At 39.1% G+C, this 15079-nt stretch overlaps 1 protein-coding gene across 1 annotated transcript; it reads right to left on the bottom strand.

The window, feature by feature from the left end:
* Positions 1–13826: 13826 nt before the first annotated feature.
* LOC135706661 (larval cuticle protein A2B-like) lies at positions 13827–14663 on the bottom strand. Its single transcript, XM_065228307.1, has 2 exons — positions 14622–14663; positions 13827–14558 (listed from the first exon to the last, which is right to left on the bottom strand). Exons 1-2 carry the CDS (start codon positions 14631–14633, stop codon positions 13977–13979), a joined length of 594 nt encoding a protein of 197 aa, XP_065084379.1. The 5' UTR covers positions 14634–14663; the 3' UTR covers positions 13827–13976.
* Between the last annotated feature and the right edge of the window lie 416 nt (positions 14664–15079).

Here is a 15079-nt window from a genome sequence, read left to right on the forward strand (position 1 = left end):
CCATGTTTTGTATATTATTCCAAAAAAATCCAATTCCAAAGTAAAGTTATTCAAAAAATGATGTCTTTTTTTATCGTTACTTTTCCATCCAGATTTTTTTTTGTTGATTTGTTTTTCCGTCGTTTTTTTTTTCTTTGGGTGTAAGCACATCACTTGTCAAGCATGCACATCAAAGGAGGTGTATCTTGTGATCGCTTTGTTTACACTGGTGAACCGAACAGGTGTTTGTCTAATTCTGTCCATTACAGGATCTGTTTCGTTTTCGAGATACACAACGTAAGTCTAAAAATAAATTAAATTAATTAAACTAAGCATTCATCACAATTCAACTTTTACAGTGCATCATGAACCATTTTGTAGCGTGCAGGCGTCAACTCTTTGAAGTCATTCGGGAAAAAGTGAACTACAGCAGAGAGGAACAAAGGCATCATCTGTATGAATATATCATAAAGCAAAATGAGAAACGTGGTTCGTTTGAGGAAAATGACAAACAAATCAAGCACATACAATTTGCCGCAAAAATATATCGGAAATGGACACAAAATGACAAAATTACTATCAACGAACTTACAAGCATTGCTGGATTTTGATGCCAACCGCTTAGTGATAACGTTGTCAAGGTCAAAACATGGACCTTCTAACTTCAATAAACGAATTTGAGTTTTTTTTTTTTGCATAAATGGGGTTGCGATGGCAGTGGAGGACATTCCCTTTATAAGCAGGCTTTCAACAATAAAAACTCTAGTGACGGATCTATGCTACTAACGGTAATTGTTCCATTGCAACTAAGGGAGTTGGATGGATCTGAGATTTTGTGGACAAACCCAGCTCCAGCATCCACGTGGTTTTGTAAACCATTAAGAATTCAGTTTGTTGAAGGAAATAAAACTTCGTTGGTTCAGGAAGAACATTTTGAAAATCAAATAGCAACGCTTAATCCAATAATTATCATGATTAATGACGAGCATTCGATTGAAATTCACCAAAAACTTTCGATGACGATGATTGACGGAAAAGCTAGAAATATGTTGACAGAGACTTCATCCATGGCTACAAGTTGTGCATGTGGAGCCACATCATCTAAACTGGCAGCTACATCAGCAATCAAACGGCGAGTAAATACATCCGTTTATGCGTATGGTATCCCGGTAATTACATGTTATGAGCATCAAGAAATGGAGTGCCAAGCAAGATAGCTACAGAGAGCGGAAGCACGTAATTAAGGAACAACTACGCCGGGAATTGGGAATTCTAGTGGATACGGTTAAATAAAGGGCGAACACGAAAATATTGCGACACATTCAACAGGGCATAACTTTTTTACCATTGGGTAAAAATCAACCAAATTTTGCACACTTTCTCATTGATGTGTATTGTGTACATGCTGTCAAACTCGAAGTCGTGTTTTTCGATTCAACGAAAATGGAGGTGAACCAACGCGAGTTGAGAGAACAAATTCTTTCCAAACACCTGGAATTTCCTGACCTGTCGCACCGGCAGTTGGGAAAAATGTTGAACATTCACCATTCAACCGTCTCCAGAGTGTTGAAGCGGTTCCAGGAGCGATTGACGTTGGACCACGGCAAAGGAGCTGGAAGAAAACCGGGACCGGAGAACAAAAAGACGGAGGGAAAGGTGAAGCGGATGATTAAAGCAAATCCCAACGTCTCAAGCCGTGATTTGGCTAAAAAGATCGGCATGTCGTAGAGCTACGTCCAGAATGCAAAGGAGAGAGCTGGACTACATACATACAAGGTACAGAACTTCCCAAACCGCGATGAGCGGCAACAATCGACGGCTAAAACTCGGGCACGGAAGCTCTACGAGAAGATGCTGACAAAATATGGCTGCTGTGTGATGGACGACGAAACGTATATAAAAGCCGATTTTAAGCAAATTCCGGGGTTGGAGTTTTTCACCGGCAAGAGCAAGTTCGATGTGGACGACAAATTTAAGAAGAAGAAAATGTCGAAGTTCGCCTCCAAATATCTCATTTGGCAGGCCATCTGCTCTTGCGGACTGAGGAGTGAGCCTTTCGTGACAAAGGGCAAAGTAAATGGCGAGATCTACAAATCTGAGTGCCTCAAGAAGCGCCTTTTGCCGTTCTTGCAGCAGCACGACGAAGCTCCGCTATTTTGGCCAGATTTGGCATCATGCCACTATTCTAAAAGTGTCCTGGAGTGGTATGAGGCCAATTCTGTCCATTTTGTTCCAAAGGACATGAATCCGCCAAACTGTCCGGAGCTGCGCCCGGTGGAGCAGTACTGGGCAATAATGAAGCGGGAACTTCGGAAGAGCAAGAAGACAGTCAAAGACGAGAAGGACATGTTAAGAAAATGGAAAAAAAACTGAGAAACTAATACCGGATGACATTGTAAAGACTTTGATGGAGGGAATCAAGCGAAAATGCGTTCAATTTTACACTCAAGGCTCCATCGATTAACTTTTCTTTTGATTTTTGAAGTAAATATATGTATAAAACTACCCTAAAATTTTGGTTTGATTCTAAACATTATAAGAAAATTGGCATGGCATTTTCGGTGTCGCAATAATTTCGTGTTCGCCCTTTAATGATCCAAAGACCGCACGAATGACGGAAAGACCGCACGTTGATTTTTCGAGAGTCCATCTGAAGAGGCTGCAATCACAGGCCTAAACAAGGAATTAATTGAAAGGTTCAGTATTATCTTGCACGCATGGGCATGTGGCTTTGCCATCGATCCAGTTAGCTTTAAAAAGTACACTTTAGAAACTGCCCAGCTCTTCGAAGAACTTTATCCATGGTACTACATGCCAGCATCAGTGCATTATGTGTCGATCCATGGTGCTGACATTATTGCTTCGATGGACTTAATCAGGAGAAGCACTAGAAGCAAGAAACAAAAATATAAGGTCATTTAGAGAACACCAAACTCGTAAAGTTTCCATGGAAGCCACTATGACCGATTTGTTTCACAGGCTTTGGGCTACCGGTTATATTCTATTTTCATCTTTGAGGAAATACGAACCCAAGGACAAGGAAGAGTTGGGCAAATCAGTGCTAAGTTTGCTTCTTTTTTTTTTGTTTTGTAAAATACAATTAGAATTAACTAATTGTTAAGTAACATTGATTTGTCACATAACCGACTAAGACTAAGAAAGAAAAATAAAGGGTGATACGGTCAAAATTTGGTCAATATCAACTTGACGTATTTCTTTCAATTTTGCATTTAAAAAACCTGAACACCCCTCATTTTGAAGGTGTGTGTGTGTAGAATGTTGCTCCTATTTTGATTTTGGAATTCACTCTTCAGTTGTCAAAATGCCGTCCAAGCAAGAAGAGCAGCGTCTCAAAATTTTGCTCGCGCATCGCGAAAATCCGAGCTACTCGCACGCAAAGTTGGCAAAATCGCTAAAAGTTGCCAAATCAACCGTTACAAATGTAATTAAAGTGTTTGGGGAACGTTTGTCGACAGCCAGGAAGTCTGGATCGGGGGGAAATCGAAAACCGGAAGCCGCTGAGACGACAAAGAGAGTTGCCGGTAGTTTCAAGCGAAACCCTAACCTCTCTCTCCGAGATGCCGCAAATAAGCTGGGTGTATCGTCTACAACCGTGCATCGAGCCAAAAAACGAGCCGGACTATCGACTTACAAGAAGGTAGTGACTCCAAATCGCGATGATAAACAAAATACGACGGCCAAAGCGCGATCCCGGAGGCTGTACATGACGATGCTGACGAAGTTTGACTGCGTGGTAATGGACGACGAAACCTACGTCAAAGCCGACTACAAGCAGCTTCCGGGACAGGAGTTTTATACGGCAAAAGGAAGGGGAAAGGTAGCAGATGTTTTCAAGCACATGAAACTGTCAAAGTTCGCAAAGAAATATCTGGTTTGGCAAGCCATCTGTACCTGGGGCTTGAAAAGCAGCATTTTCATAGCTTCCGGGATAAACGTCTGCTGCCTTTCCTGAAGAAACACGGTTGTTCCGTACTGTTTTGGCCGGATTTGGCATCTTGCCATTACGGTAAAAAGGCCATGGAGTGGTACGCCGCCAACAACGTGCAGGTGGTTCCCAAGGACAAGAACCCTCCCAACACGCCAGAGCTCCGCCCAATTGAGAAATACTCGGCTATTGTCAAGCGGAACCTAAAGAAGACCAAAAAAACTGCTAAGGGCGAGCAGCAGTTCAAGGCAAACTGGCTTTCTGCGGCGAAGAAGGTGGACAAGGTGGCTGTACAAAATCTGATGGCAGGGGTCAAGCGTAAGGCCCGGCAATTCGGATTTGGAAAAGCGGAAGCCTAACTGAATATTTTTCCTGAATTTTATACTAATTGAACTTGAAAAAGAAATTTAATTTGATTTTTTAAATAAACGATTTCACCGATTTACACGCGTTTTCCCTTGACCAAATTTTGACCGTATCACCCTTTATGAGATCAGCAAATTGCAGGAAAAAATTCAAAACTTTATTCAGATTCTGGCCACTTCCTCGGAGGCACCTGGAACATATCCGGATGTGGCCAATGTGGTTTGGGCACTCAATATGACTGCCACTGATGATTGATTATTGATTATTTTTAAGATCCTAGAGAGTGATGTAATGTGGGTTGAATACGTTTTTCGTCATAAATGGTTTGAAGGTCAATATTTAAAAAAAACTGAATCCTCTCTAATCTCCTGAACCAGTTGTCCGATTTCAAAAATATTCGATAACATTCTATGTACCTTTCATTTTGCGACTGGTTCATTCAATTTGATGCAGTGATTATCGAGGAACAAGATCGGTATATATCCCAAGTAACATTTTAAGTTTTATGAAATACTACAAAGCAACTATAAAACAACATTCATAAAACCCTGGTCAAGGCTATCTTGTCATTAATGCATCCACCATAACCTCATTAAGACAAGAATATGTCTAGTTGGCCCACCCTGAAGAAGGTTCTGAAGGGTGTATTCTTGAAGCTCTTCAAGATTGATTTACTGCAAAAGGTTGTATGACGAACGCATTGAGAACCATTTGAAAACTACAACAAAAGCTATTTAGCAACAATCAAAACCCTTTCCGAGCCATTTCCCCTAGCCGCTTACTAAATCCACTAGGAAAGCATCAATCAAGATAGAAAAGGATTTATGAATCCGATCTTATCAAAATAATTATAATAGAAACTGATGGTATAAAAATCGTGTTGAATATGACAATAGTTCTCATAGGCCACATAACCTAGTTTTAAGTGCCTTATTAAATTTCATGTGAAGTGTACATGAAAACATCGAAAAAAATAGGTCCGCTCTCGTAAAACGTCGATTTGACTAATTATTTTACATTGAATAAAATAAATTATTTTTCAGATCGAGCTAGGCTGATATTATTTTTTATGATATTCGCATTTAAATGTTTGCTCATTGCTAAATTTACCAAAATATAGTTATATCCAAGGAAATATAGAGAGAAAATCGAAGATTGTAAAAAACAAACAAACTAAATGTAACATGGCGGTGGCATAAAAGTTGATTTTCATGAGTCATTTGTGAAAAAGTTGTTTTGCTTTTAAGAAATCCATAACAAAATCCTTATGTTGTAAAATGGCTTTTATGAAGAAAACTTGCAGGCTGAAATGTATTTATCTAAAGCCATTTTGCTTGATCTTAACCCGTTCAGATTTATAGCAGCATTTATGGAGGCAAAGTTGCTTGCAAAAGTTAAACGTCAAAGTTTGTTTATCTTTCGATAGTTGCGCTGTGAGATTCAGCGTTCTTCCAGGCGATTATCTCCCGATGGCTTGGAAGCAGTTACTAAGAAAGTGTTCACAATATTTCGCATTTCGCACAGCTGTAACCTCGATAATTCCCGAAAAGATCCCCTTCTTCCGGATGGTTCTGGAAGTGCACCATCAAACGATGCAGAAATGTACAGTTGAATTAATTTTTTCCAAGTGAATAAAATCGCAGCTATGGATCGGAAACCAACTAGTGTCCGCTAACTGAAAGTTTCAGTGGTTTGCTGTCGGTACTGACACAAGTTATTCCGATCTTCATCTATTCGCAAGGTCTGGAGAAGGCTGGTTTGTTTTCAAGCTGTTTTGACAATGTTTTATGAATTTGAGGACCACGCTCACTTCTCTCTTCTCCACCAGATGCTCAGTCGTTGATTGTAACCGTTCCGCCGGACGTGCTGGTTCTTCTAAAGAACTAAATTTTACTTCGTTAGCATCGCTTGAATTTTTCTTCCAACTTCGTTTATCCTTCGATATATCCTTGTCATAAATTTGGTTTTTATTCACTGTGAGGATCCATCCTTAAAATTCAATTTGTAAACAGAGGAGATTTAAAGATACACCTTTAAAAGCCTAAAAGGCAACAATATATACCATTTGCTCTCATTTAAAACTTAATGGTTATATGATTGCTTTTATAATGATAGAACAGGTTTATAGAGTATTTTATCAAGACATTAATAAAAAATTGCTAATGAAGTTTATGATTGATTTATAGAACAGTTTTATGGTGGGATTGAGAACAACTTTAAATTTATTTTTAAAACAAGACAGTTTTTGACTTCTCGACAGAATGTAAAAGGTTTTTAAAACAGCGAAAAGGTGAACTACTAAGCAGGAACGTGTTACACTGCGAAATGCTGGATTTAAACTAAATGGATTATTCATTGCCATTATAAAACCATCATAAATCAGAGTGGATGCCAAATGATTGCAGAATTGTTACTTGGGATATACTCTTTGTAAGAAGGGAAACAAATATAATGTTCAGCTTTACGCCATATTGAAATGTTAGTCTAGAGTGCAAATTAGAATGTTTTTCACAAGCAAAATTTGTTAATTAAAGGGGGTTAGCTTCGATTTTCCTGTATGGAGCACTGTGCGGCGGCGCCGACTGGGATTGAACCCAGGCTTGCACCACAGGCGCCGCTTATGGAAAAGTTTTGGTCAAAAAAGATATGATTTTTTGAATAACTTAAGTTTGGAGTTGGAGTTTTTGGACAAATATCCAAAACATGGTCCAATTTTGCGATAGAATGGCTCTAATGTTGGCCTATGGATCTTATATTGGGCCCATCGCCTAAAATCAGCTATTTATCAATTTTATCTAGAAAAACACGTCATTGGAACGCTATTAATGGATATTTTTGGTCCCTATATAGCATTTTTAAGATTCATTTTTTAAGCTTTTATTTTTATATGATGCAATTTGTTTTTAAGTCAACATATTTTTTTTTTTCAAATATTCCCAGCATTAACAACATTACTCAAGGGGCCAAACCGATTGGACAAACCATTTTCGAGTAACAGCTTTCCGAAGGTAAGCTTAATATTTTCTATAGGCCCTTTTCAAAAGTAAGTTTTGATTCAAAATTGCTATTTGAAGATGGAAAATTAAATTTTAGGGTAGAAGGAACGTTTCTGAAAATTTCATCCACATACAAAAAAATACAAGAAAAAATGGATTATGGAATTAGTATGGAACCGCTCATGTGCAGATTTATGGAAGACGTAGTGTAAATGTTATAAAACCACCGCAAAAATAAACATCATTAATCCAATCCACGTTGGATACATAAATGCTTCTAAAACAGATCTCATAGTTTATTAGCTTTACTATTGAAAAGTTGGATATTCGCTTTCGCTGTTTATAAACTTCAGTATGAGGTATTCCCAAGAGATGAGTAAAGGGTGTCCCACATCAAATTGCATTACGGAAAAAAACGCTGTAGAAAATTAACCTTTGAGTATTTTTCTCTTGAAAATTTGGGTAGAATTAGTTTAGAGTGTATTGTTTGCACTATATTTTTATCGTTGTCAGTTTTTTGAAAGTTTGTAAAAATGGCGTCACCCGAAAAGCAACATCGCGAATTGGTTTTGCGCAAGTACCTGGAAAATTCTCAACTCTCTCATCGCGACATCGGAAAACAACTCGGAATCGTGCAGATTAAACGTTACTACGAAACTCTAAGCATCGAATGGAAGAAGAAATTCGGTCAGAATGGATGTTCTATTAGTGATCAGGATCACAAGCGTGTCGGGAAAGCGCTTAAGCGGAATCACAATGGTTCGGTCAGGGATGTGGCCAAAAAGTTGAATCTGTCCAAATCTTTCGTTAAGAGAGCCGGGAGGGACTGCATACGTACAAAGTGCAGAAGCCTCCAAATCGTGACGAACGGCAAAATACGGTGGGAAAGTCACGAGCCCGGAAACTGTGCACCCAGATGCTGACGAAGCATCATTGTCTCATGATGGATGATGAGACTTACGTCAAGGCGGCTACTGTTCACCGCCCAGCACAAGTTTGATGTTCCGGAGGAAGTAAGGAAGCAGAAACTTTCAAAGTTTGCCAAGAAATAAACGATTTGGCAAGCGATCTGCTCATGTGCCAAACGAAGTGCGCCGTTCGTGACTACCGGGACTGTAAACGGGGAGATCTACCTCAAGGAGTGTCTACATAAGCGTCTGCTACCTCTGTTGAAGCAACACGAAGGCCCTACAATCTTCTGGCCGGATCTAGCTTCGTTCTAATATTCAAATCTTGTCCTGGAGTGGTACGAAGCCAACGGGTCACTTTCGGGACACCCCCCTAAACGCACCGGAACTATGGCCTATCGAAAAATACTGGGCTATTATGAAGCAGGCACTACGGAAGCATCCCAAGGAGGCCAAATCTGAGGAAGACATGAAGAAAAAGTGGTTTTCCGTACAGAAGAATCTGCAGGCAGATGTTATGGTATGGAAGATGAATGAAATAAATATGCCAAAAGCTTAGTAATACACTTACTAATTAAAAACTTTGAAAATGATCGGTCAACTATGTAATTTTCTACAGTGTTTTTTCCGTGATGAAATTTGATATGGGACACCCTTTAATGTAGACTGTTCCGATAATTGTAAATACACTTTATAATGAACTAAATAAAACTAGTGTAAAGTATAAGGCCATTTGATTTTCAAATGTTGTTTATTGAGAGTAGCCGAATTTTGTAATTTTTCCATTGAGCCTGCTTATAGCTTTTTTATTGAGCTTTTGCACAATACCTTCACCTATCATTTTTATCACTTTAGACCAATCTTTCTTGATTTTTTCAACTGTCTCCGCTGGTTTAACATTTTTGCTAAGCGTTACCATTGTTAAGCCCAGAAACTATCGATAGAGCGAGCCTCAGGGCAATTTGGTGGATTCATCTCTTTTGGTACACATGTGACTTTATGATCCTTGTACCACCCTAGCGAATCCTTTGAATAGTGGCAGGAAGCAAGATCAGGCCAAAAAATTACAGGTTTGACATGCTGCCTGATGAAGGGTAATCTGCTTTGCATACATTCCTTGACGTAAACTTTCCCATTCTTTGTGTCTGTCGTTATAAATGGTCGAAATTTTTTCCCACCATGAGCTTCTTGCCGAATTTTTAGATGTAAATGGCTTTGACCGATTCAGGAACATCCTTTCCTTTGGGCGAAGTGTAGAACTGCGGTCCTGGCAGAGTCTGATAATCAAGTTTCACGCATCTCTCATGATTATACAACCCGATTTTTTACCCAGCATTGAGTCGTACAGCTTTCGAGCTCTCGTCTCCACAAATGCAGCCTGCCTTTTGCTTCGTTTTGATTGCTTCTGCTTTCAATGAGTTTACAATCCCAATATTTTCTTGGCCCGCATGACATTTGTTGCCGAAATACCGATATTATTCGCAAGAAGATGAGAATGTAGATTCCCTTTCACCATGCTTGGTATACACATTTGTACACACCAACTGCTCATTTGTTAATAATTTTTCACTCAGTTGTTGAAATTTGTTTTTCTTTAAAGTAATTGATAGATTAAGACCATAGCTTACTATAAATATGCAAAAAGTAGATAAATCCTAACATTTGAATCAACACCGATGAATTTTCACTCTTAAAGTCCGAGATGTGCAGCGAGCATTTCTCACTTCATTTTCACAACGCAAAAACAAATACAGTTTATTACTAGAATTAAAATCTACTTTGTTTTATGTATCTATAACAAGCTTAAACTCTATTCTATCTACTGCTTCAAAAAGAACTATGTTTTGTCAACTCTGTGTAAATTTATTAGCAAATGAGCAGTTCGTGACCAAAACTGTGTATGCCAAGCATGCCTTTTACAGATTTCAGAGTGGAGTACCTAACTTAAGATTGGCCCGACCTTTAGAAAATGAGCACCAATCATGTCAGGCATTCCGAATGACCGAAGTAACCGTAGTATTAAAATTATGTTTATTTCTGTTGATTATGATAGTACATTGATTTAACATTTTAATTGATTAGCCTACCTGGCTCCCCATCTTTTTTCATTTGATATTCTAATTTAATATTTGCGTTTTTGACTAGTTTACAGAATACCCCTTGGGGGGGGGGGAGGGGTGTTTCCGAAGCAACAATCATGTACCCATAATTTCAAACTGTACATTGGACAATTTTTGACCTATGATTATCTTAAATAAATGAAAGTAAATTTGGATGGGTGTTTTTGAATCACATACAATGATAGAAGAGCAATAGTTTGTATCGCTAAGCTCGATTTGTTTACATTTGTTACTTAGGACATTTTGAAAAGTAACGCGAGGCATCATGAAACTCAATCTCACCACAGTTTGGAGAGATTTGCAGTTTGTGAGTTTTTTTAGCTTAATGTTCCGAGCTGCGACATCACAGCTTGCAATATCAACCTCAGCAGTGTACTTGTTGATTTTTGTCTGCGAAAATCAAGCGTGATCTTGATGAGACTTGATTTTTTGATATTTTTCCAACACTGATCACTGGTAATATCATAGAAAATCATCAATTTCTAACATTGGAAGCATTCTACTTTATTTAAAAATATAGATTAATTAATCATTTTGTTTGGCCATTTTCCACAGAGATGGCGTTGTTCCACTGGTAGGAAGTGATAAAAATCCCCATATATAAATTGAGAGAAGTGGGAATAATTCGCTTTCGGTGCATGTTCAGGTCAAAAAAAGTGAACGACAAGTTAAAGAAATTGATCAGGGACCTTGTAGTTCAGTTTTTTTCCCGGAAATTATTGTTAAACAAGTTACAATTAAATAAAAATGATTTTTCCCCAGAAAGTTTCACCTGATTTACTACCAGCTCCCAGAGAGCTAAAAAAATTCAAATGTGAGAGAGAAAATTTTCTCTGACGACCTCAATCTCTCAACATGCCATGTATTTTGTTGAAACTCGATTTGTGATTTTCCTTTCACAGATTACAAAATAGAGTACCTGACACTACAAAACATGTCTGGTACCTCTATATACGCATTTACTTTAACATTTGAAGTTCCTCATTATAGGAAAACAGATTGTGCCTAGTTTCCGATATATGTCACCGCAAACAACAGCTGTGACATCTGATGGAACATGAATGCAGAAGTTTGACAAAATGATCAATTGACCCATTTTTTCATTTTTTTTTTCTGTGGTGAAATGTAGACTCTTTACCTTTATTTGATTTTTTTCTGATTTTAAAACAAATTTCTTATTTTTTCATATCAAGATGATAGGAGGTAAAGTAACGAAACAGCCACTGGCTGAAAGTCACTCTCATAAAGAACAAAAAAAAGAAGATAGGAGGTAAAATACAATTGCGCATTTGCAAATCAAACTTCGAAAGCAGGTAATATGAAGGTCCTCTAAGGATAGCAGCCCTGCCCCCCCCCCCCCCATCGAATATTATTTCCAGCACTGGTGATTAATTGAGGTACAAATCAGTTCAGATCTGTGAAAAAGATTAAAATAAGATAATTACGCAAGACGTTCAGTGAAAAATGTTTTAATTTGTTTTCCGTCGATCTTGTTTTCCGTGCTGAGCACCAATGCTACTGACGCCAGGGAGGCAGCTCTTACACCTGGACCCAACCTATCGACCCATCAACTCATGAACCGGGAACAAACGGCCTTACTTCCCTTCCGAAGGAAGGCGTGATCAGAGATGTTATGCCTCAGAACATCCCGGCGGCGCCGACTGGGATTTAACCCAGGCCTGTTGGGGTGAGAGGTAATTACGCTTACCACTACACAACCGCCGCCACTAAATGTTTTAATTTGCGTTGTGAAAAATTCTTATGCTGATGTAAACAAACGGTTTGACTGACGTTTACACTTGAACTTGCCTGTCGCACTCTTCATTGGTGGTGCATTGAAAAAGCCTATTGCAGTCAAATACTTATTCTGTTCATTTCCGTGCCTAAAAATGGTGACGGATCATTTAATTTTGTCATCTGCCTTTCATGTTCGGATAACTGTAACTATAACAAAGACTTCGTGCACATATTGCGTAACGCATGGAGGTGAAGTCAGGGGTCAAGCATGCGTTACTTATTGCTACAAAGGCGGAAGAAGGGGGATAATGGGAAATGTTGCGTAACAGATTGACCAAAAAAAAATTCAAAAGTGAAGCAAAAAGATTTGCTAGAATGAATTCACACACGTGTCGTAAAATGTTGCTAACTGTTGATTGCGATTTTTTTTTTTTTTTTTTTATATCTTTATTAAGGAGACTTTCAGTCGTTGGCTGGCTCGTCTCCGATACATTGAGATTATTTATTCAACATTGAGAAAAAAGGGAGAGTGAGTGAAATGTAATTTTAAGGAGGTGTCTTGTCAAGCGTAACTTATTGTTATAATCATAGGGCGGGTTCAGAATTCGGATTTTAAGCGCTACGTAATTTCTTAATCGCGTCAAATGTGAAGTGAATTAAGATTTGAGTCAAACTGCTACTATTTACGAGAAATCGGTTTTTAAGTCATAGTCGTTAATTTCAAATGACTATGACTTCAATAGTCGATTTCATATAAATAGAACCTCATTATCGCAGAGTTATGAATAATTAACTGATGTCATTGACTGAAATTTGCAATGGCTGCCGTACACCGGAGATGTTCCGAATGTTTTTAGGTATGTAAAATGTGGACATTTTCTGCTGCTCATAATGTTGGGGTGTATATTATTATTTATTTGTTTGTTTGTTTATTTAATAATTCAACTGACAATTAATGTCTCAATGAATAAAACTTAATCTAAATAGTTATGGTCAACGAAACGAAAACGGTCAAGTAACTGGTGACGAAACACAATTGCTGATACGTTAAAGTCAAATTCGCAATAAAAGTAGTTAAATTGTCGGCTGATTGCACGAATTTGCTCATTCTGCGTATAATTTCTGCCTCGTGGCTCCAAAAACAGAAATTCGCGTTGACGAAGAGGTCTCTCAGGAGCATACATATTTAGCTGGGCCAGCTATATTATTCTCAAAAATTTGGATCTTTTCATATTTTATTATATTGAATATAGGAGCAACGAACACACACACTGGAGACCACCACGACCACGCGGCGGTGATGGAAAGTTAGACAACCTTAAATGCTGGATCCCATACATCTGTTGACCGCGGTTTAATTCGAGCCTCTCAGCTCAGCACGACAATCTTAGATTGCCTAACATGCTGTGTCCACAGACAGAGATCAGATGGAAAGAGAACTATTCAATGTGATTTTATGAACAGGGCAAGTGCTCTCCTTTTTTGTGGGAACATGACACAGCGCTAAAATCACAGTCAGTGGTGTGAAGGTGCAAGTGCAAAAAAAAAAATGTCTGCAGAGATTGAGACCTTGACATTGATCGTACGAACACCACACCTTGGGCGATGGTGGCGAGTTTAAGGCGCAATATAATTACTTCAGTTGCTTAGAGTACGCTGTAAACTTGTGTGTCACTCGGAAGTAAGGATCGGATCTACATGCAAATTGCATGCATTACAGAGTCGTGTCAGCAGCATAATATGCTTTAGTGGAAAATAAAACGTAGTAAATTCATTCAATTTGTTTGGTTTGTTTATTTACAATGAAATTCAATTATACTAGTTTGTGAGAGTGAGGTACAGCTCCGGAAATAAGCTTATGACGTATCACAGAGGCTTCAGAATGAGAACAGATGATCGGCATTAGAATTGGTCTAGAGCACTTCTAATAGTGAGAATAATGGGGCTCTGGGTGGCTATACTGGTGAACTGGGGTCACAACCTTGGCGACTGGGGCATACACCTTGGCCACTTGGACTGGGGCGACGATCTTGGCAACTGGAGCGATGGTCTTGACGATCTTGTGTCCCTCAAGAGGTTCACGGCGGACAACGGCATTGAATCCATTATGCTCATCGGCGGTGTAATCAACAATGCGACGGTGGCCATCGGCGTCAATCAGGGTGTATTGTCCCTTGACATTATCTCCATGGCGTTCCTCCTGTTGGCTCTTGATATCACCGGTGTGCTCATCGTGAACGGAGTACTGGAACTGGTATTCGGCCGGGGAGTCTGGGTATTCGACGTGCTTGACAGTCTTGACTAGAGCTGGCTGGATGGTCTTGACGAAGGCTGGCTGAACGGTTTTGATCAGGGCTGGCTGGTGATGGTACTCAGGCTGCTGCTGATATTGCTCAGGCTGGTGCTGATATTGCTGAGGCTGGTGCTGATACTGCTGAGGCTGGTAGTGATGGGGATCGTAATGCTGGGCGCTGGCCACGGCCAGAACGGCAAAAACAGCTAGGAACTGGAAAGATAAAATACGGTTTATAAGAATAATTCTAGTTCATAAACGTTCATAACGTCTTACTTTGAAAGCCATCGTCTAACAGTGGATAACTCTAGTCTTTCCCAAGGAAATGTTCTGTTTGAATGATCTCGTTGAACTGTGTCGATTCAGTATGCAACCCTAGTTTATATACGCGAATCGAACCGAACCGAAATTTGCGAGACGGTCAACAGTCAGCAGTCTCTCTCGTCGATCATGACGTGTCACGCCATTGAGACTGTGCAAAAATTGATCGCATGTCGCCCCCCTTAGAAAATCCTATCGAAGGCAACCACTTTCACTGACTTTTCTCAAATCTTGCTGTTTGGCATTGTCGGTGTAAATTGAAAATGTTCGGTTTTTGTTTTCTATCTATCATTTGAGGGTAGTATCGGAGATACTGAGCTAAAATAAATACAACGTTTAACACCCGAAATATATATTCGGCGTATGATCAAATTAGAGTTGTTCAACCGATTTTACCGGTATTTCATTTTGTA

This window comes from Ochlerotatus camptorhynchus, unplaced genomic scaffold, assembly GCF_037179485.1.
Source record: "Ochlerotatus camptorhynchus isolate MF236.1 unplaced genomic scaffold, CSIRO-AGI_Acam_v1.1 ptg000284l, whole genome shotgun sequence".
Taxonomy (NCBI): Eukaryota; Metazoa; Arthropoda; class Insecta; order Diptera; family Culicidae; genus Ochlerotatus; species Ochlerotatus camptorhynchus.